A 24,782-nucleotide genomic window follows, 5' to 3' on the forward strand; every position below is an offset into this window, starting at 1 on the left:
GCAAAAAGATGGAGACAGCCTAAGTGCCCATCAACTGAAGAATGGATAAACAAACTGTGGTACATACACACAATGGAATATTATGCTACCTTGAAGAACAAGGAAGTTAGTTGTAAGCTACCACATAACATGGATGAACCTTGAAGAAATGATGTTGAATGAAATTAGTCAGTTACAAAAGGAGAAATACTGCCTAGGACCAGTATTGTAGAAGACTAAGAAAAAGAACCCATATTAAAGGGGGGGGGGTTCTTTGCTGGTTACCTGGATGTGGAGGGTGGGGCGAGGGAAGATAGGGCACATGGTAGGGAATTGACACAGGATAGTTTGGGTGCTGTTGAGGGGGGGCAATACACAAGAAGGGGAAGGGGAATGGAAGAACAAAGCAGACAGGAACACAATTAGGCAAGTTTGCATGGGCTAAGAGAGGCAGAGGTGAATAATCATGCATGCACAACCTTGGAACAACAGGGCTGGGGTACAGGGATTGAGGCATGGCTGGAATGGGGAAAAGGGGGCGGGAATGTTAAGATGCTTGGCTGTCTTTTGAATCTTGGTTTCGCAGGCATACCATTATAAAATAGACACTTGAGGGGGAGAGAAAGGAATATTCAGAAATATCACCATAGAAAGCTTGTAAATTCGTTTTCTGCATATAACTGATTGGAATACCTAAAATGGGGCTGCGGAGCCTCTGCATTACATAAGACCATAGGTGGAATCCTGAACCCCATCCAGAATCTTCTGATGTGGGAAATTTCCACTGGAAAATACAAGCAGACTAGCCTGGAGCAACTAGAAGAACAGAAGATACTTCTTGAAAGAAAGACCAGCAGGACAATTACAAAAAAAATAATGGCAGTCCTACTGACTACTACAAGCACAAGCAAGTCAAGAAGCAAGTCGCTCGCCCAGGAGACATCAAGGCAAGTGAATGGGTCCCCTCAGGGCAAACCACCTTCCAAGACTAAGACTCAAGGAGAATACACAAGCAGACATGCACTCTGACTGGTGACCACGTTAGTCACTGATAAGGGGAAGTGAGGGAAAAACAGCAATGAAGCTGCTAACTAAGCCCTTCCATATTCAATAGACTCTTGTTAACCTGGCTAGAGACCTGGCTGGCCAGCAGTATGGCAAGACCTGGGGACTCCTGGGCCCAGAGTCAGTGACATACCACAGAGGACTAGAGAGGAGAATGAAGCATCCAGCTGATAAGAAGAGAGGGCATATGCGTAAGAACACCCACACTTGAAGATAATACCCACTTTACCTGGCTTCAATGGCTGGATGATCAGAATTCAACTAGAAGAAGAAAGAAGAGAAAAAAAAGAGAGATCTGATACAATTTGATGAACTTGACCAAGACCTATGGATGCAGTAGCTCAAAAGAGAAAACAAATCTTTACAGCAAGGATCATTCCCACCCCCTTGATACACAGGGTACACAGGGATGGGCAACTTGGACATTGGCTACCCAAAATGGGGGGCTACAAAGGCAAAAAGTGGCTGGCTTACAAGTTTTCAAGAGGGAGCCTAGATGCAGAAGGCAAGGACAGGGTAGAATCTTCACTGAGTAGTATCCAATCTGTCTGGGTGGGGCTGATGAAACGAGATGGAGATAGCATTCCTGTGGCACAATCATGAATAATTGCTATCAGGACTGACCGTGAGGGTTGGAAACGTGAAGATGGATGTTTTGTAGCAAAAGGAGAGGAGTGACTGACTTTGTAGTCCAGGAGACTAAAGAAGTTGGTAGAATTCTTCAAGTTCATCCTCACTGGTTTTAGTGGTTGGTGCATTAATTTGAATAATAGTGGTATTAACTGGGCTTCTCCGTAGGCACATGGATGTTATCCTATCACAGACAGTGTTGTACCTCATTACTGATTTGGATATGTTCTTTTAAACAGTGTATGCAACACCATTCCTCTTCAATTTGTCATTCCCGGCATAGTAAACCATGTGGCTGTCAGATTCATAAAGGCCAATACCAATCCATTTCAGCTCACTGATGCCTCAGATATCGATGTTTATGCGTTCCACTTCATTTTTGACAACTTCCAATTTGCCAAGATTCATACTTCGGACATTCCACATTCCTATTTTCAATGGATGGTTACGAATCAGGCTGCAAACCACAAGGTCAGCGATTCGAAACTACCAGCCGTTCCATGGGAGAAAGATGAGGCTTTCTGCTCCTGTAAAGATTTACAGCCTCGGAAACCCTGTACAGGGTCGCTATGAGTCAGAATCAACTCCACGGCACATAACAACAACAACAACATTTCAATGGATAGTTACAGCTGTTTCTCTTCATTTTGAATTTTTCCCCATCAGCAAATGAGGTCCGGCGGGCTTTTCTCCCACGGGCTTTACCCCATTCATGTCATCATGGTCAACTCCACTTTGAGGAGGCAGTTCTTCCCAAGTCGCATTTTGAGTGCCTTCCAACCCGAGAGGCTCATTTTCCGGCTCTATATCTGACAGTGTTTCTCTGTTGTTCATAAGGTTTCTAGTGACTAAAGAGAGATGCAAATCAAAACAACAATGAGATTATCATCTCACACCAGCAATAACAATGAAGATTAAAAAAACAGAGGAAAATAAATGCTGGTGAGTATGTGGAGAGACTGGAACCCTCCTACATTGATGGTGGGAATGCAAAATGGTCCTACCACTCTGGAAAACAATACGGTGCTTCCTCAGAAAACTGGAAATAGAAATAACCTATGAACCCGCAATTCCTCTACTTGGTATATATCCACAAGAAATATGAGCGTAACACGAGTAGATATATGCACACCAATGTTCATAGTACCATTATTCACAATAGCAAAAAGATGGAGACCGCTTAAGTGCCCATCAACTGAAGAATGGATAAACAAACTTTGGAACATACACACAATGGAATATTATGCTGCCTTGAAGAATAACAAGAAAGCTGCAAGCCACCACGTAACATGGATGAACCTTGAGGACATTGTGCATAAGGACAAAAGGACAAATATTGCATAAAACCATTATTGTAAAAGCTTAAGAAAAGATACCCTACTAAAAGGGGGGGGCACTTCTTTGATGGTTACTGGGGGAGGGACAGTAGAACACAGGTTAGGGGGGTAGACACACTGCACTTCAGGTGTTGGGGAGGGCAATACACAAGAAGGGGGAGGGAGGTGGAAGAACAAGGTAGATAGGGGAACACTGAGACAGGCTTGCATGGGCTAAATGGGGCAGAGGTAAATAGTGTGGTAAGACCTAGGGACTCCTGAGTCCATGGACAAAGACATAGCCTGGAGGACTAAAGCTGAGAGTGAAGCGTCCAGCTGGTATGAAGTGAAGGGAGACACACAAGAATGCCCAAACTGGCAGACAGTACCTGTTTGACTTAGCTTCAATGGCTTTATAATCAGAACTCAACTAGAGGAAGATAAAAAAAAAAAAATTTTGACGATGGAAACGAGTGTAAAATTGTTACAATTTGATGAACCTGACCTATACTTATGGATGTAGTAGGTCAAGGTATCATTTGAGAGGGAATAAGTCTTCACATCAAGGATCAATCCTATCCTCTCTGTATACAAGGTAGACAGGGACGGGCAACTTAGACATTGGGTACCTAAAATAAGGGGATGAAGTAACTGGCTTACAAGTTTTCAAAACGGAGTTTAGTTTAAGAGTGTTCAAGGAAGGGTAGAATCACCACTGAATAGTTTTTGTCTTGTGTAGACCAATCTGGTGAAAGGAGACAGGGATAGGATTCTTGTGATTCAACAGTGAGTAATTGTTATCCTAACTAACTGTGACTGTCACAACTGTAAAGGATTAGGTTTTGTAACAAAAATAGGGTAGTAGTTAATCTTACATTCCAAAAACAGAGGATCCTAGGACCATCAAGGTGGAATGCCTATCCAGAGAAGCAGTGACACCAGAGATGGAGGTAAAGATGAAGACATGGAGAGAGGTAGCAGCTGAGGACTCTGGATTCATGGAAAGAGAGGAATTAAGTGCTGGCGGCCAGGAGGCAGGCCTGCAGAATGTACCCTTTGGTTGTTTAAATTATTATATATTCCTGATTGCTTTTATATACATCCCCTTCTCCCCCCCTGGCAAAAACAGAAAACAAAAATTGAGGGAATGGAAGCAAACACTGTTGAATAAAGATACATGGAAGAGACTGCTATCATTGCAATGAAATGATGGTGTAAAGCTGATGTTCTCCCATGTAAACTATCACTCAGTTCACACATAAAACTTGAAAAACTGTAAAAAAAAAAAAGTACGTACTATATTCTCTAGCTAGCCCCACACAATTACAGAAAAAAATAATAAACAGAATTAAGAGGAAAAATCCTTATAATCCCTAAAGATTCTTTCTATAGGCCAAAAATAATAGTTCGCTTGTCTTTTTAAAACTAACAGAAAATCTAGAATATAAAAGTAACTAAATTCTGCATATAAAAACGATGGAATACAGCCCAGTCTACTTGAAGAAAAATTCAAAAGCTTTATACTTCCATTTACAAATGAGAAAAAATAAAACCAAATTTATTAAACATTCAATTTTCTAAATTAGAAAACGAACAATGTGAAACAAAGGAAAAGGAAGACATTTAATGTTTATGAATCACAAAAAAATTTAAAATAGAAAAAATAATACTGTTAATATTAAAAAGAACTGACTTAATTACAGGATATAAAGTATCAAATATTAGGTCTAAGAAAGGAAAAACCACTACATTAAGGACAGATGATAAAATGTTTGAAAGAAAGATCTGAAAGAACATATTAAATGGATGTGTATTTTTAAACAGAATTTAAAACTATCAGAATTGATACTTCAAGAAATAATGTGTAGATCATTTGATTGTTTACTCACAGATACATTCTCTGCCCTTCACCTGAAAAGATTTGATTTCCACAAAATGTATTTCCCAGGCTGCCATGCTAACTCGCTAACACTTCTATGAAATTTAACAAATGCATAATGCCATGTGTCTACCATTACAGTATCATACAGAATAGTTAGTTCACTGCATTAAAAATGGCCTGCACTCCACTAACTCATCTCTTCCACTTCCACCTGAGCTCCTGGAACCACAGTCTCTATGGTTTTGTCTTTTCTAGAATGTCTTATGATTGGAATCATATTATTGTCATTAGATGCCATAAAGCTGGCTCTGACTCATAGTTACCACACGCACAACCAAACAAAACACTACTCAGCCCAGCACCACCCTCACAATTACTATACTTGGGCCGAATGCTGTTGCTAATGTGTCAATCCATCTTGTTGGGAGTCTTCTTTTTCACTAACCCTCCACTTGATCAAGCATGATGTCCTTCTCCAGGGGCTGGTCCTCCTGATAACATGTCTTAAGTATGAGAGACAAAATCTTGCCATCCAGGCTTCCAGGGATTGCTTTGGCTGTGCTTCTTCCAACACAGATTTGTTGGTATGTAGTTTTCTGAGACAGGCTTCTTTCACTTAGTAGAATGCATATATGATTCCTCCATGTCTTTCCAGAAAGCTCAAATATCTATACTGTTGAATACTGTCAAAGCTTTATGAATCAGACAGTATGAATATCAAGTAATGAAGAACAGTAATAACTGAGAGAATAAAAACAAACAAGGGAAGCCCTCTGATTGCTCTGACTTATCAACTTGAGAGACTGACATAGAGAAAAAGAAACTGACACAAAGCCAAGCAGAATCCCTGAGTATGAAACAAAGTTCATAGGAAAGACTACTGATGATGGTAGTGATATGCCCAGGAGTCGGTTCTGACTCATAGCGACCCTTACAGGGTTTCCGAGGCTGTAAATCTTTATGGGAGCAGAAAGCCTCATCTTTCTCCTGTGGAACAGCTGGTAGTTTCAAGCCACCAGAGCTCCTCAGAGAAGGAAAGATATACAAAGAAAGGAGCTTAGAGATCTACAATGGGTCTCTATAACTCAGCAGAGAATTAATCAGTGCAACAGCAAAAGTATTTGAAGAAATAATGGCAAAAAATTTTCCAGTTTTGAGGAAAACTAAAAGCATATCTATCCAAGAAGCTCAATGAATCCTTTGTACAAAAAACATGAAGAAAGTCACACTGAGTACCATACCTGAGTCAAACAGGCTTGGGATGTTCAATATTTTGTTGTGGTTGTTGTTGTTGTTGTTGTTGTCAGGTGCCATCGAGTCGGAACCAACTCATAGCGACCCCATGCACAGCAGAACGAAACAATGCTCGATCCTGGGCCAACCTCACCAACACTGCCACCCCCGAGTCCATCAATGATGCCACCTGGTCGATCCATCTCGTTGGAGGTCTTCCTCTTTTTCTCTGACCCTCCACCCTACCCAGCATGACATCCTTCTCCAACGATTGTTTCCTCCGGACTACATGTCCAAAGTAGGAGAGACGAAGCTTAGCCATCCTGGCCTCCAAGGAGCACTCTGGCTGCACTTCTTCCAAAACAGATCTATTGGTTCTTTTGGCAGTCCATGGCACCCTCAGTATTCTCCTCCAACACCACAACTCAAAGGCATCAATTCTTCTACGATCCTCTTTATTCACTGTCCAGCTTTCGCATCAATATGAGGCTATTGAAAACACAATGGCCTGGGTAAGGCGCACCCTAGTCCTCAAGCTGACATCTCTGCTCTTCAATACTTTAAAAAGTTCCTGTGCAGCAGATTTGCCTAGTGCAATACGTCGTCTGATCTCTTGACTGCTACTTCCGCGAGTGTTGATAGTTGATCCAAGAAGAATGAAGTCCTTGACAACTTCAATCCTTTCTCCATTGATAAGAATGTTGTTTATTGGTCCAGTGGTGAGGATTTTGTTGTGGTTAGTTGCCCTCAAGTGAGTTTTGATTCATGGTAACCCCATGTGTACAGAGTAGAACTGCTTCATGGGGTTTTCAAGGCTGTGCTCTTTGAGAAGCAAATCACCAGGCCTCTATTCAAGGCTCAAACCAACCACCTCTCAGTTAACTATTAAATATATCACAATGATAATATAATAATTCTCATAAAATTACATATGGTGGTGGTTTTGTGCCGAGGAGTCAGTTCCGACTCTGTACAAGAATTTCTGAAGCTATAAATCTTTATAGGAGTAGAAAGCCTCATGTTTCTCCTGAGGAGCAGCTGGTAGTTTCGAACTCTTGATTTTGTGGCTAGCAGCCCATCTCCTAATCCACTATGCTACCAGGGGCTCCTAAATTACATATAAGGGGACTTCAAAAAGTCTATGGAAAAATGGAATTTTTCCACAAACTTTTTTGATGCCCCTTATATGTGAAGCCCCATTAATTCTATAAATCATTGTAATGAGTACTTGGCTAGATGAAATTTTCTCAAACCAATTAAAATTCCTACTTCTATAAGTTGAACAAAAACTGACTAGTATTCTTCCCTGCATAGTTTATTATTGTATTCAGAACTGCAGTTATGTTCTCATCTGATAAAAGGATGAGGAACCAAAGGAACCAAATAATTGCAGACACTTCATGAATCAGCAGATGACCAATCTTCTGAGTTAAGTCACCTTTCAATGTCAAGGGAATTTCACCTTTTTGTATTTCGTTAAAATTTTTCCAACATTGGAAAGAAAGCTCCTGTTATTTCAAGTATGTCCATTTATGACTAACACAACACTAGCACACAAATCAAATTAAACCCTGAACAAAAATATTATGTTAACAAGAAATAAAAAATTTAAATGATAACAATATAATCAAATGCAATAATTTGGTCCTAAAGACTGGTACCAAATATGCTGCATTATCTCAGATACTGCCCAATATCTGAAGTAAGCAAAAGCCATTTCCGGAAACTACATGACTACCAGGACAGAACCATTGCAATTGGAAAAAACAACTGAATATCTAACCAAAAATCAGGCCAAAAATGAAACTTTGCTGTTTTTTATTTCTCAATACCTTTACTTCAGCTTCTTAGACTTGGTGTTCCTCAACTACTTTTGTTTTTCTTGGCCTTAAAAGTTAACATTCCTGTTCTTTTAAACATGAATAGTATATTGAAAGATAACTGGCCAGAATCACCTTTACAAAACCTAAGAAGCAAATCACATAACCTCAGCAGATTTCTTCTACAAAAACTTAGAGGCTGAAGTAAAGATTTCTGCACTTCCATTGAGCTGAAGCACCCTGCGATCTTTCATTATTTAACTAATTCCTTCCTTATTGTCATCCTTAGAAATATCTTAGGTTTTACAGATCATGTCAACAGAAGATGATTTTCTCAATCCAGCTCTAGTGGACCTTTACAGGATAGGCCTATTTGGAAACTTTCAAGAAAATAATTTATTTAGGATCCCAGGAGATGTTGATCTCCTTCCTTCGAGCTTCTGTGTGATATTTCTGCTGCAACCCTTACCAATTCCCTTACCATGTCCTAAAGAAGCTTGTTCAGTTATTCTCTTTCTCTACTTTCCCTAAATCATCCCTAGCTGGCTCCTTCAGCTCATCATTCAATCTCTGTTTTGTTTTTTTCTGAGGGGAGGGAGGAGGCAACAACTTTATTGACAGAAAAATGCAATGAAATTTCTTGAAAGCTTAAAAGAAAGGAGGCAAAACTTAGACACCTCCCCTCAAACGCACGACCAGGTGCAGAGTGGATTCTTTCTGGATGTTGTAGTCAGACACCATGGGCCCATCTTCCAGCTGCTTCCCAGCAAAGATCAATCTCTGCTGCTAACGAGGGATGCCTTCCTTGTCTTGGATCTTCGCCTTGACATTCTCAATGGTGTCACTGTGGCTCTACTTCAAAGGTAATAGTTTTACCCATTAAAGTTGTCACAAAGATCTGCATTGTCAAGTGGGGAGGGCAGCAGCAGACACAACGGAACACCAATAAAACTCCGGCATCCATGGAACTCTCAATCTTTTAAAAACAAAGCCCTCTTTTCCCTGCCCAAATGCAATCAACTCTCCATAATTACTACAGTGTTTAATCTTTTTAAAATTCCTCACACAGACTAATGGGGGGAAATAGTTTTGTTTTGTTTTTTTAATTCTGTATTTGCTCCCAGAAGACATGAGAACATTTCCTTTCTCTGCTGCTCTATCAAATAAATACTGTTTTCTTCTCTCACATTCTATGTACCTTAGAACCAGGAGGAATCATTGATGAGCTCCATTACTTCTTCTTAACCCAACCCTATTAAAACTAACCTTGCTTCTTTGAGATCCAGACAGTTGTCTATACCATTCAATGTAGCTCCCTTTTAATAGTATCTATCTCCTATCCCATGCGAGTAAAGTTTTTGCTAAAGGTAATACGGAAACAGCTACAATCATACATTGACAGAGAACTTCCAGAGGCTAAAGCCAGATTCAGAAGAGGCCGTGCAACGAGGAATATCATTGCTGATATGCAATGGATCTTAGCAGAAAGCAGAGAGTATCAGAAAGATGTTTACCTGTGCTGTCTTGACTATGCAAAGGCTTTTGATTGTGTGGATCATGACAAGCTATGGACAACATTGCGAAGTATGAGTATTCCCAGAACACTTAATTGTGCTCATGAGGAATCTGTACATTACCGAGGCAGTTGTTCGAACAGAACATGGGAACACTGAATGTTTTAAAATTGGGAAAGGTGGGAGACAAGGTTGTATTCTTTCACCATACTTATTCAACCTGTATGCTGAGCAAATAATACGAGAAGCTGGGTTCTATGAAGAAAAACATGGCATCAGGATTGGAGGAAGACTCATTAACAACCTGCGATATGCAGATGAAACAACCTTGCTTGCTGAAAGTGAAAAAGACTTAAAACATTTACTGATGAAGATCAAAAAGCACAGCCTTCTGTATGGATTGCATCTCAATGTAAAGAAAACAAAAATCCTCACCACTGGACCAATAAACAACATTCTTATCAATGGAGAAAAGACTGAAGTTATAAAGGACTTCATTCCCCTTGGATCAACTGTCAATACTTATGGAAGCAGTAGTCAAGAGAGCAAATGACATACTGCATTAGGAAAATCTGTTGCACAAGACCTTTTTAAAGTGTTGAAGAGAAAAGATGTCAGCTTGAGGACTAAGATGCACCTGACCCAAGCCGTGGTATTTTCAATAATCTCATATGCATGCGAAAGTTGGACAGTGAATAAGGAAGATCATAGAAGAATTGATCTTTTGAGTTATGGTGTTGGAGACAAATATTGAAGTGCCATGGGTTGCCAAAAGAACCAATAGATCCGTTTTGGAAGAAGTGCAGCCAGAGTGCTCCTTAGAAGCCAAGATTACCAAACTTCGTCTCTCATACTTTGGACATATTTTGTCAGGAGGGTCCAGTCTCTGGAGAAGGATATCAAGTTTGGTAAGGTGGAGGGTCAGAGAAAAAGAGGAAGATCCTCCCCCCGCCAACGAGATGGACTGGCCAAATGGCAGCATCAATGGACTCAAATGTGGCAACAGTAGTGAGGTGGGCCCAGGATCAGGCAGTGTTCCGTTCTGCTATACATAATGTCGCGATGGGTCGGTACCAACTCAATGGCACCTAACAACAGCAACAAACAATCTCCAGCACAAGGAGCTCGGTAGCATAGTGGTTACAAGTTCGGCTACTAACCTCAGGTCAGCAGTTCAAAACTACCAGCCATTCCATAGGAGAAAGATAAGGCTTTCTGCTCCCGTAAAGATTTACAGTCTCGGAAATCCTATATAGGGTCACTATGAGTTGGAACTGACTGCAAAGCACACCACCACCACCACTTCCAGTACACTCACGGACTTTCTCTTATTTATTCCTCCTATTAACACTTGGAGTCCCGGTGTGGTGCTATACGATAAGCACTGGCTTGTTTGAACTAGCCACATGAATGGCAGTTCAAACCTATACCAATTGCTATGAGTCAGACCTGACTCGATGGCTCTTAACAACATCAACACTCTATATGGTGCTATAGTATAAGCATTATACTGTTAACCATAAGGTTGATGGTTCACACCCACCAGCTGCTTCTCATAAACCCTATAGAAGGTTGTTAAGAGCCTGAACCATTTAACAACAACAACATTAACATTCTGATGTGGCGCTATAGGATAAGCACTGGACTGCTAGTCACACTTACCACAAGGTCATAAGTTCAAACCCACCAGCTGTTCTCAGAAACCCTATACAGGGTTACTATAAGTAGGAATAAACTCAATGGCATGCAACATCAACATTCTAATAAGCTCTGGTGGCACACTGAATTCGGCTAACCACAAGGTCAGTGATTCATACCTAGCAGCCCCTGCTCCATGAAAGATGAGGCTGTCTGCTCCCATAAAATATTACAGTCTTGGAAATCATATATAGGGTCACTATGAGTTGGAACTAACTTGATGGTAGTGGGTTTGTTTGTTTGGTTGATTGGTTATCAACACTCCAAACCAAACCAATCTATTGCCATTGTGTCAATCCCAACTCTCAGTGCTCCTATACCACAGACCAGAAATGTCCCAAGGGGTTTCCAAGGTTGTCTGGAAGCAAACTGCCACATCTTTCTTGTCGGGGACTGGCCTCGACATAGGAGTGTTGTTCACGAGTGTTTGGTTCACAAGGAGGGGAGATCCAGCAGCGATAGAGATAGCGAAAGAATACACAGACAGACAGAAGAAGGGAGACAATGAGGCACCCCAAAGCCAGGTGGATACATCACTAGTGGGCAGACTTGGGAGTACAGGCATCGTGGCCTCTGCAGGCAGCAACTCACTGCCCTGCAATCTTTACTGCATGCCCTCCAACCTGTAATGCACACCTGGCGACGTCCGGGACTCTGTTTTATTTAGGGGAAGAGCTTCACACCAAGCTGGGAGGGACTTAGGCAAGGTACAGCTAACATCAGTACTTTTCCAGACATTCAGGTAACTTTACATCATACTTAGCTGGTTCGAATCCCAGGCCAGCAACTTGGTTTCTCAGGCTCAATTAACATATCTATAGCCCCTGAGCTCAGTTGGGGGAAGGTGAGAGGTAAGGACAAAAGCTTGGGCAGAGTTCCGCTGTTTCGGCTTCCTGAGCCAGGTCTGCAGGAGGACTCAAGATGCCCAGGTGAATGGGCGGCACCTGGAAAAGGGATTAGGGAGGATAGGCTTTTTGTCTGTAGAACAAAAGACTGGGAAGTAGCTAAGATATTTTTAGTTAATCCTTTGGAGAAAGGTTTGACCTTGCAACTTTTACAATCTGGGCTTTGAGGAAAATATTACATTTATCTGTGTATATCAAGGGCTTCTTGTCTGCAATTAATAAATATAACTGAACACTAAGATGAAAAGCAATTTGCTATTGACTGCCAGTGGCCTCATTTGTTACACTCAGGCCTATAGGGCCTCGAACCTCTGACCAAGCTTACACGGTCTGCAACACTTTCTCCCAAAAGTGGCTGGTGGGTTGAAACCACTCACTATTCAGCTGGCAGACAAGTTCTTCACTACTGGACTACCAGGGCTCCTATATCAGCATTACCAAAACCTAAGCAAACCTGCTGCCATCAAGCTGACTCTAACTCATAGCAACTATAAATCTTTATGGCAGCAGACCACCTCATCGTTCTACCACTGAGTGGATGGTAGGTTTGAACTGCTGATATTGAGGCTAGCAGCCCAACATCTAAATCATTGTGCCACCAGGGATCCCTAAAATAATACTTGTTATTGTTGTTAAGTGCCATTGAGTAGGTTCTGACTGACAGTGACCCTGTATAGGGTTTCCGAGGAGCAACTGGTAGGTTTGAAATACTAACCTTGTAGTTACAAGTTCAGTGCTTAGCTTATAGCACCATACCAAGGTGAGGAAAATATCTTCAACAAATAGTTGTGGAAACTGAGTGTTGGAGATATTAAATGATCTGTCCTAAACCACACAGATTATAAATGGAAGCTCTCAGATTCAAGCCCAAATCTACCTCTTAGTTGTGGGCCTGGCACATACTAGATACTTGGAGAATAAAAATTGATGACTTAGTCAATTAATTAATCATTCAGAATTTCTGCAGGGGCAACAATCAATTCACAAGGAGTGACAGGAATATGAAAATGTACACAAAATTAAGATCTGTAAATACTGTCTTCCAAATTGGTTGTGAATGCAATTCCATTTAAGCATGTAGTCAGATATTCACACATGCAAAAATTCTGGAAACCTAAAAGCCCTTGAATGTAACAACCATATGAGAATAATTATTTAAGGTAAACTAATTATAATACTTTATAGACTGACTACAAATTACAGAATAATCTTTAGTTAACCTGTACTTAGTACTTTCATCATTAACTTCACCCTAATAATAGGGATAAAATATCTGCTCTTATTAGGCCATGAGTAATATCTAAAGTGAATAATTCCTGGGAAGGATTAGTAAGTCATTCTTGGTATAACATGTTCAGTTAGAAGCAATGGAAGAGAAAATGAAAGAATCCTTTCACTGTAATTATGTTTTTCATTTGAATAAGACACACCCCTCAGGTTACCCTAAACAGAATTAAAAAAGTTAAGTCACCATTACCATCTTATCAAATCAACTCCAATACCAAACTGGATAACTACAAAGATAACCATTTTTAAGACAGTGATGTTGACAGTATAAATCTTGCTACAACCCTAAGAAATATATCTACTGGTTTAAGATTTTTATGATTTAGAATATTCTTCAGAATTTTTAGTTCTATATTGAATGATATTAGTATTGTATCATAAAAATATTTTTCCTGAGATGTATGATTTCAAAAAATTTTCTGAATACCTAAATGTGATTTTGTGTTGTTGTTACTGTTTGGTTGCTAAAAATGAAATGGTTCCTAGTAAGTGCATCGCTTATGTCCTAATAAAAAATGTAAAAAAAAAAAAAAAAAAGAATTACTCATTTTATAAAATTGTTGTTCTCCCGTTTCTTGAAAAAATAAAAATAAAAAGTCAGTTACATATACCAAATTGCATCCCAGGTTTCTAAAATAATTAAAATGCCTATTTCAGAGTAATTAGTACCAATGATACTAGGATGAATATGTAATATTATAAGAAAGACTGTACTCAGTTTTAAAAGAGAAAAACAATGTAATGAGAAAAAAAAATGTATATCCTGTAGAAATGCACATCATGTCCTTTCTTGCCTTCCAATTTTAAACATAAGCGTGGTGAGGTAAATCAGTATTCCAAAGCCAGGTAGTAATTTAAGTGTTTTGAGTTCATTATACCAAAAAGTAGGCATTCTAGGACACTGAGTCAAAGAACAAACTACTACTAGAGCTATAATTACAGTAAATCACTGAAAATAATCAACAAGATGACTCAAGCTTGAAAAATACTTAAATAATAGTTGTCATAAATAGCTTTTCACCACAGACTATACCTTCCAACTTTTTGCTTTCTATCTTGTTGCTCGATTGGGTAAAACTGTAATACAAATATTCCAAGAAGAATGATGTCTGTACACCATACAAAACTCAAAATAAAGCATTTTCTGAAACAAAAGCTGCTATTCAGAGTTTGCCTTATTATATTTTTTTAAAATGATTTTGAAAACTGAGTCTTTATGGGATACAAAAATCTAAAAGATAACTCATTAAATTTCCCTAAAGCCAAAATTTTCAAAGACTCAAATGCAATTGCCAAAGAAACCTCCTGTATTTCCCATCCATAAGCGTCTCTCTTTCTGTATTTTAAGAGCAGTGATTAAATACTCTACTGCGAACTGTTAGAGGTCAGCAGTACAGACCCACAACAACCAGTCTGTGGAAGAAAGATGAGGCCATGTACTTCCATACAGATTACAGCCTGGGAAACCCTAAATTGCTGTGGTTAAGTGCGGTCAATTTGGTTCTGACTTATAGCAACCCTGTATAGGGTTTCCAAGGATCTGCTGGTGAGTTTAAACCACTGACCTCGTGGTCCAAACCAACCTTGAGATCCAGTGCATTATCCCACAGCATCAGGGAGGGCCGTTTTATTCAGATAGAACAGCTGTAAGAATAGACTCAACAACAACACGTTTGTTTTTTTGCATGTTTTTGTTTGTTTGTTTGTTTGTTTGTTTGTTTGGTTGGTTGGTTGGTTGGTTGGTTGGTTGGTTGGTTGGTTGGTTGGTGTTCTGCATTTTCTTCAAAAACTTCCTGGTTTCTCTAGGCCAGTAATTCACAACCTTAGGTACAACAAGAGTCACCTAGTTACGAATCGGGCTGCCACCCTCAAGGCCAGCAGTTCATAACTACCAGTGGTTCCGCCAGAGAAAGATGAGGCGTTCTGCTCCTGTAAAGATTTACAGCCTCGGAAACCCTGTGCAGGGTCTCTATGAGTCAGAACTGACTCCACCATACTTAACAACAACAACAAGCCTTTTAAAAACAGCAATTATTAAAAGACCAGAGATTCTGATTAACAGGTTTTGAAATGGCCCATTCACACCTCTATGAGGTTTCCTAAGAGCTGCTGATGGGTTTGAACCAAAGACCTGGCATTAGCAATTCAGAGTTTATCCTACAACACCACACCAAGACTATGGAGCCCAGGCACAGCATTTTGAAAGCTACCCAGGTTTAATTCCAACATTCAGCAGTTCTACTGTAACACAACATTTGTGTTTCTAATCATCTCCATTTTGTGCAAAAATACACAATAAAAATTAAAATCATAGGGCTTTCAGAAAAATCAGGTTATAAATTGTTATTGTTGTTAAGTGCTGTCAAGTCAGTCTTGACTCATAGCAGCCCTGTATAGGGTTCCTAAAGAGCAGCTGGTGGTTTAAACCACCAACCTTGAGGCTCAAACTGATTTACAGTCTAGCACATTATCCTGCAGTGCCACACCAGGGCACCAGGTCATACATACAACACTACAGAGACTCATCAGGGACACAAAAACAACAGATAGGAAGCCTAAAAAATTTAGTACTTAAGTGCTGTGAGTCAATTCTGACTCAGAGACCCTATACAGAGATTCCGAGGAGCAGCTACTGGGTTTGAACTGCCAACCTTGTGGTTCGCAGTCCAATGCTGATCCTACAGCAAGAAGCACAAATGTTGGCACTTTGACAAAAAAATGAAGATCGTGTGTCAAACTATGCGTCAGAAGAGTTACAGTTTCTAATTCGTTATCTGAAATTACCTGTCATCTGTTTTCAGAATTATCTGAAATTGAAAAACGCTGTGTTCTCCTAGGTGGATGCGTTGGTTAATAACGCAGAAGACAAACAGAAAACGTGTGTGTGTGTGCATTATGGGCATCCCTATATAACTGTATTCAGCGGGACGCAGGTCTCAGCATTCACCTACTGCTTCTCACAAACAAAATCAAGCTAAGACAAACACAAAAGACATGTTATACACAAACTGCTTCCTAATAGGCCAACTGGAACCAATTCATGTTTTCATATCAAGCATTTTAGCACAACTTGAAAATCACTGCTCTAAAAATACATATGTTTAACAAACAGTTAAAACCCTACTTGTACAGGTTCAAGTTACATTACATGTATATTGCATGACTATAATATAATAAGACTGGTTCATCAAAGAGTATTTTCATTACTTTTTATTCCTTCATAGTGTTTGGAGCATTGCCAATATTTTAATCAGCTTTATGTTTAAATCAAGGTAAATCAATCATTTCCCTAGAAGTAGGTAGTGTATAATTTAGGAATTATGGGATTTTCCATATCACTATGCTATTTCAAAGGAGCTCTGGTAATGTAGTGGTTACAAATCAAGCTGCTAACCTCAAGGTCAGCAGTTCGAAACTACCAGCCATTCCACAGGAGAAAGATGAGGCTTTCTGCTCCTGTAAAGATTTACAGCCTTGGAAACCCTGTGCAGGGTCACTATGAGTCGGAACCGACTTCACAGTATTTAACAACAACAAAATGCTACTCCAGAGGTTAGGGTATTTTATTTAGATTAAGTTTGTCTAGATAGGTGTAATACTTAGATGAATAAGAAACACAAAGTAAAATTCATCTTTACCACACCAACTGCCGTTGAGTCAATTCCAGCTCATTGGAATCCTGAAGGACAGAGGGGAATTGCTCCACAGACTTTCTAAGAGTAAATATTCACAGGAGCAGAGCGCTGCCTCATCTTTCTCCTTCAGGACAACTGGTGGGTTCAAACCACCAATCTTTCCAACACTTAACCCACTGCTTCAGCACAGACTCTAGTAAGTCCTCAAACAAATCACTCACTGAAAATAGAAAAGGATTACTAACTGTATGAAATGATGTTTTAATTTCATTTATAACCAATGAAATACAAGTTTCACTAAAATACCATCTCTTACCTATCAGATTAAAGAAATTCAGAATTTTGATAATGCATTACATTGAAATGGTACTCTATATAGTCCTGGCAGATATGCAAAAATGGTGCAAAAGAAAATCTCATAATAACTAATCTACATATGTATTTACATTTTGACCAAGAAATCCTACTTTCATGCATTTACCCTAAAAATATCTACAACAATATGAAAATCACCTGTAACATTATTCACTCCAGCATTATTTATAATTGCATAGTACTGTGAAACTTAAAATTCTATACAAGTAAAGTGGTTAAATGGCCAAATATTCAAAGTACAATGCTCTAATAAAAAGCATAAATTATGAGGGGAAAATGTTCTATTCCTGGTTGGAACAGGGAATGCTCAAGAAGATGGGATATCTTTTTGTTGTTGTTAAGACACATTTGTTTGTACACTGGGTGAAGGTTCACATATCAGATGTTCATTTTACATTCAGCAATTTATAATCATTTTGTTTCATCTCATTGACTGTGAGTCTGGAGCACGTATTATACCAAGAAACAAAGGAGTACTAAAAGAATCGTAGTAATAAAATCTAGGCAAATGAAGATAAAATGGCTGTCCTGTTTTCCATTTCCTAATGATGTTGCTGTTGTTATTTTCTCTAAAACAATTCAAAACAACAAAAGGAAAGAAATAAAAACATACAAAAGTCATGCCATCAGGGTAATTAAAGACAGAATGTCCTAAGTTCAAAATAATTTCAGAGAAATATCTCTAAATCAGAGAACGTCGTCATCTTTACAAATTAAAGGAGGCACCAGATTGTCAGTTCAAACCCACCAGCCACTGATTGGAAACCACATACAGGGCTCCTATGAGTCGGAACTGACATGACTGCACTTAGCAACAATAACTAAATGCAAACAGTGATTCTTTATTGGATACATGATCAGAATGAAAAATACTTGCAAAAAAAAAAAGACATTGGGACAACTGGCAAAAAGTTCAATATAGAATATATTTTTTATAACAGCATAGTTGTAGTTGCTGTTAGGTCCCATGGAGTCCGCTCCAACTCATAGCGACCCCTATTCACAATAAAGAGAAACTGCCAGGTCCTGAACCATCCTCACAATTGCTATGCTTGAACCCACTACTGTTGACATTGTCTCAAAATATCTTGTTGAGGGGCCTTCTTTTTCAATGACCCTCCTCTTTTCCAAGAATGATGTCCTTTTCCAGAGATTGGTCTCTCTTGGGAGTATGCCCAAAGTACAAGAGAGGAAGCCTCACCATCTGCATTTCTACGGAGAGTTCTGGGGACACTTCTTCAAGCCAGATTTGTTTGCTCTTCTGGAAGCCTAAGAGACTTTCAATATTCTTCACCAACATCGTAATTCAGATGCACTGATGCTTCTGTGGCCTTCCTTATTCATTGTCCAACTTTCACATGGATATGAAGAAACTGAAAATACCATGCCTTGGGAAAGGTTTACCTTAGTCCTCAAATTGACATCTTTGCTCTTCTATTTAAAGAAATCTTTTGTAGTATATTTGCCTAACTGTTTTCATTAAGTACCACCGAGTAGGTTCCTACTCACACAACCCTGTATAGAGTTCTCAAGGAGTGATTCGTGAATTTGAAGCACCAACGTTGTATATCATTTGATTTCTTGACTGCGGATCCTATGAGTGCTGCTTGTGAGTCAACACAATATGAAGTCTTTGACAACTACAATCTTTCCCTAGTTATCATAATGCTGCTTATTGGTCCAGTGGTGAGGATTCTAGTTTTCCTTACAAAGAGATATAATCCATACTGAAGACTATGAAGTCTTTGATCTTCATCAGTATTTCTGATCTTCCTCACTAAGTATTTCAAATCCTCTTTGCTTTCAGCAAGCAAGGCTGTGTTATTTGAATACTGCAGGTTGTTAAATGAGTCTTCCTACAATCCTGCAGCCTTTTGGATTATTTGCTCAGCATACAGATAGTATAAGCATAATGACAGGACACAACCCTGGCACAGACCTTTCCTAATTTTAAGCCACTCAGTATGCCTTTGTTCTGTTCGAAAGGCTGCCTTTTGGTCTATAAGTTCCTCATGAGCACAATTAAGTATTCTGGAATATCCATTCTTCAAAATGTTATCCATAGTTTTTTTTGCTTTGTTCTATTTTAATGACTCACACAATTGAAAGTCTATGCATAGTCAATAAAGCTCTCAAAAGCACAAGTAAACATCTTTCTGGTATTTTCTGTTTTAAGCCAAGTTCCATCTGACGTCAGTAATGATATTCCTAATTCCGTGTCCTTTTCCGAATCAAGCTTGAATTTTTGGCAGCTTCCTCTCAACGTACTGCTGCAATCATTTTTTAACTATCTTCAACAAAATTTTACACAAAACAGATGATTTCCACATTCTGTTCAGTCACACTTTCTTTGCAAATGGGCATAAATATGGATCTCTTCCAGTGAGTGGACAAGTAACTGTCTTTCAAATGTCTTGACATAGATGAGTGTGTACTTTCAGTGTTACATCAGTTTGTTGAAATTTCTCTATTTGTATGCTGTCAATTCCTGAAGCCTTGTTTTTCAACAATGTCTTCAGTGCTGCTTGGACTTCTTCCTTCAGTACCATCGGTTCTTGATCAGATAGTACTTCTTGAAATGAAAGAACATTGACTAATTTTTTTTGGTACAGTATACCTACCATCCATCTTCTTTTAATGTTCTCTTGTCCATAGAATCCCTCAATATTGTAACCCTAGGCTTGGATTTTTTTTCTTCAGTTCACCCTAAGAAATGCTGAGCATGTTCTTCCCTTTTGATTTTCTATCTTCAGGTCTTTACACATTTCATTATAATATTTGATTTTGTTGTCTCATGATGCCTTTTGAAATTTTCTGTTTAGCTCTTTTACTTCATTTCTTCCTGTCACTTTTTCTTCTCTGTGCTCAAGAGCAAGTTTCAGAGTCCATCTGACATTCATTTTGATCTTTCCTTTTTTTTTTTTTTTTAAATGACCTTTTGCTTTTTTCATGTATGATGTTCTCTATGTCATTCCACAACTCTACAGGTCTTTGGTCATTAGATTCTAATGTATCAAATTAGTTTTTGAGATTATCTATAAATTTAGGTAGGATATAGTCACGGTCATATTTTGACTCTTGTGGACGTTATTTTCATTTTCTTCAGCTTCAGATAAACTTGTATATAAGCAATTGATGGTCCGTTCCACAGTCGTTCCCTGGCCTTGTTTTGGCTAATGACAAGGAGCTTCCATGGTCTCTTCCCACAAATGTAGCCAATTTGGTTTCTGTGTATTCTATCTGGTGAGGTTGATAAAAACCTTTTATGTTGTTCAATAAAGGAATTTATAATGAATAAGTCATTCATCTTGCAATATTCAATCACGGAATCTCCAGCATCGTTTCTGTCACCAAGAACGTATTTTCCAGCTGTGGATCCTTCCTCTTTGTTTTCAACTTCCACATTCCAATCACCCATAATTTATCAGTGCATCTTGATTACATGTTTGATCTATGTCAGACCCATGAGACAAAAGAAAAATATAGGTTTCCCCCACTATTCAAAATCAGAATTCCTATGAAAACCTTTACAAGCCAAAATGACATAAAGAAGCAATTACCATTAATTCATATGGGAGAAAACTTTTGAGCATTCAGAGATCCAAAAAATAACCTAGCAAAGAATACAAAAAACCTAAAATATTACTAACATATAGCATTCACAGACACAATTCAAAGTGCTGGCAGCTTGATGCTGAGATGCTGAGTGCAGTTACCAGGGAAGGAGCTTGGCATCACCACTCTCATTGCTCAAACTGTGTACAGCCTCTTCAATGGCTCGCTGAGAAAAAATTTTTAATGCTAAAAACACTAGGTTTGCCTTTTGACTTTTTTCATAAAAGCGAAAATTCTCTTCAGATTTCTTTTGGTTAGCCACACGTGGCCCTTTCATAAAGGCAAAGTGGGGCAGAGCAAACTTTTGAAAAGCAGGGCATACCTGTATGGCTTTTTTTTTTAACTTTCCAAAGAATAAACAGTTAAGTTTTACTTGACTTTGAAAATGTATGGAACATGTTGTTTAAATAAGACAGTGGAGCAAATATCCAAGAAAAGTTCAGGTATCTAATATTTCATCTTCAATGCCTTCAAAGAACAATTTAACAGTGCAGTACAGACCCTCCTTGTTAAAAAACAGAATAATCTTGCAGTTAAGAAACCATGTTGCATGGGTGGAATGGAAGCAGGAACCACAGGGAAGAAGCAGGATACCTTTTGGTATGGAGTTACAATCATTGAGACAAAACAATGTGTATTATTTACTGAATGTAAAGCTGATGATCTTGTCTGTGTAACTGCACTCAATTCACAATGAAAAGTTTTTAAAAATTAAAATATATTTATGCATTCTATTTCAGATAAAAAAGAAATAATGTTGATTATTAACAGATTTTTTAATGTGACTACTTTACAGATGTTGTTGTTATTAGGTGTTGTCCTGTCAGTTCCAATTCATAACGACCCTATGCACAACAGAATGAAACACTGCCCAGTCTTGTACCATCTTCACAATTGTTGCTATGCTTGAGCTCATTGCTACTGTACCAATCCATCTCATTGGGGGTCTTCCTCTTTTTCACTGAACTTCTACTTTACCAAGGAGCTCTGGTAGCATAGTGGTCACAAGTCAGGCTGCTAAACTAAAGGTCAGCAGTTCGAAACTACCAGCTGTTTCATGGGAGACACATGAGGCTTTCTGCTCCCAAAAAGTTTACAGCCTCAGAAACCTAACTGTTGTTGTTAGGTGCCATCGAGTCAGTACTGACTCATAGTGACCCCTATGCACAGCAGAACGAAACGTACCCGATCCTTGGCCAACCTCACTACTTTTGTCACGCTTGAATCCATCGATGCTGCCACTTGGCTACCATCTCTTTGGGGGTCTTCCTCTTTTCCTCTGACCCTCCACCTTACCAAACATGAAGTCTTTCTCCAGCAACTGGTGCCTCTTGACAGTATTTCCGAAGTATGAGAGACGAAGTTTGACCATCTTGGCCTCCAAGGAGCACTCTGGCTGCACTGGCACTTTCAATATTCTCCTCCAACACCATAACTCAAAAGCATCAATTCTTCTACAGTCTTCCTTATTTAGGGTCATTATTAGTTAAAACCGACTCCATGGCACACAACTACCACCACCACCACTTGACCAAGCACGATGTCCTTCTCCAGCGACTGGTTCCTCCTGAGACCATATCTCAACTATGAGACACTGAGTCTCACCTCCGAGCTTCTAAGGAGCACTCTGGCTGTACTTCTTATAACACAGATTCGTTTGTTCTTCTGGTAGTCCATGGTATGTTCACTATTCTTTTCCAACACACTCTTCTGACATCCGTTTTGGTCTTTTCTTTCTTTACTGTCTAGTGCTTTAGTAATAACTAAAATAACAACAAACAAAACCCTGCATGCTAAAATATTCCATCTAATGTTCTATAGTAATTCATAGAATGCTTCGTGTAGATAGATTTTAATGAAAGGGCTAAAGAGACCAAAGCAGGTAGGGTAAGTATTTAACAGTGGTTCTCAAATAGGACCAATCATTACAATAACTGGAAGACATCTACTTAAAGGCACTGTGGTATGGTGGGTTAAATTTTGGTCAGCCAATTCAAATTGTTGAGCATGATGAAGCAGTCTGCTTCCATACGGATTTACAGCCTCAGAAACCCTACTCTGTCCTAGCAGGTTGCTATGAGTTGGCATCAACTTGATGGCAGTGGGATTGGCTTCTTTTGTTTTACACATTTTGAAAGGAAAACTATTTCAATGTCCGTAAATACTAATTTCAGAAGATATGACACCAAAATCTGTTATCTTCAAAAGTTTCTTGATGAGATTCTGATCATCAGCAAGATCTTGAAATCACTGACTTATGCTGACTTTAGTTTATCCCCGTTACGAATGAGATCCATTTCTAACTGTCTTTAAGAATTTGTAGATAAATGTGACCAAGTACATACAATTCTTACTTAACATTACTTTAGTGAGAACCCTACATAGGGTCCCTATGAGTAAGAATCTACTCAATGGTATGCGCTGTCTGTAAGTAGAATGTTCTTAACCTGTGGAATGCCTATTGCTGCTGTTGTTAGGTTCTGTCAAGTCGGTTTCAACTCATAGCGACCCTATGTAGGGTTTCCGAGGAGGGGGTGGTGGGATTGAACCACTGGCTTTGTGGCTTGCAATCCAGTGCTTAATATTCAGTGCCACATCAGGACTCCAGGAATGCCTATTGTTGTTGTTGCTTAGTGTGAATGAGTCGGTTCCAACTCACAGCAACTTTGTATAGGATTTCCAAGGAATAGCTGTTGAGTTTGAACAGCCAATCTTGCAATTCAAACCAACCAGTACTTATCCTACAGTGCATACCAGGACTCCACAGGAAATGTCTATAGTTACTTCTATTTGCTTTAAGCACAATTATAATGCTATACATAAAAAAATGATGAAATTATTCTTCTTACCTTGGATACATTGCTGACATAATTCATTTGAACTGTGCTTTCCTTATCAACTTGATTACAAAGGTTCTGTAAAGTAGTTGCGTATTCTTTATCACTTTTTATTCTCAGGGCCATAAATTTTTTCACTGTTTCTAATAACCGTAATTCCCAGTCTTGCAATTTTAACACAGCTTCATGTGAATTCTGCAGTTCACTCCCAAATCCCATTTTTGTAAGGCACTGTCTTTATCCTCCACACTGCACAATGAGCCTTCTAATCAGCACATATCTGTGTAAGTAAACAGAAGAAAATAAACTTATATAAAAAGGAAACAAGTCTTCAAACTAAAGTTATACCCATTCTTTTTAAGGTAAAAATCACTACAGAATGCTTTTCCCCTGAGATGAGGGCAAAGATAAGACTGTCTTCTGTTCTCACTACTCTTATTTAACATCCTACTAGAGCCTCTAGACAGTACAGTGGAAAATAAATAATAAAAGGTATTCAGATTGCAAAGAAAGAAGTAAAATTATCTCTGTTCACAGATAACATGACCTTAAACACAGAAAATTCCAAGGAATGCAATTTTAACAAGAATTAAAACTAGTAAGTTAGTTTAGCAAGTTATTGATTAAAAAAAATCAATATACAAAAATTAATTGCATTTTTACACTAACATTAATCCATCTATATTTGTAAAACGATATTTATAATGCTGTTGTTTTTAAGTGTCTTTGAAACTGTTCCATCTCATAGCAGACCTGTATAGGGCTTCAGAGGCTTTTAAATCTTTAAGGGAGCAGAAAACCTCATCTTTCTTCTGCAGAGCAGCTGGTGGGCTTGAACCATGGAACTTGTAGTTTTCATTGCATATGACATCATAAAGAGTAAAACAGACCAAACCTCATACCATATATAAAAAACTAACTCCAAATGGACTCAGGATCTAAATATAAAAATTAAAACAAAAACTCTAAGAAGGAAATAAGGGATACTGCC

The 24,782-nt window shown here is 38.8% G+C and overlaps 1 protein-coding gene across 1 annotated transcript in view; it reads right to left on the reverse strand.

The window, feature by feature from the left end:
• The window catches only part of LOC102835261 (tyrosine-protein kinase Fer-like), a 579,105-nt gene that overhangs the window by 475,530 nt on the left and 78,793 nt on the right, over positions 1 to 24,782 (reverse strand). The window contains exon 3 of the mRNA XM_006872259.1: positions 23,804 to 24,071. Within this exon, the coding sequence (XP_006872321.1) occupies positions 23,804 to 24,010 (207 nt within the window). The 5' untranslated portion in view covers positions 24,011 to 24,071. The remainder of the gene's footprint in view (positions 1 to 23,803; positions 24,072 to 24,782) is intronic.

This window comes from Chrysochloris asiatica, unplaced genomic scaffold, assembly GCF_000296735.1.
Source record: "Chrysochloris asiatica unplaced genomic scaffold, ChrAsi1.0 scaffold00189, whole genome shotgun sequence".
In the NCBI taxonomy this organism is placed as follows: domain Eukaryota; kingdom Metazoa; phylum Chordata; class Mammalia; order Afrosoricida; family Chrysochloridae; genus Chrysochloris; species Chrysochloris asiatica.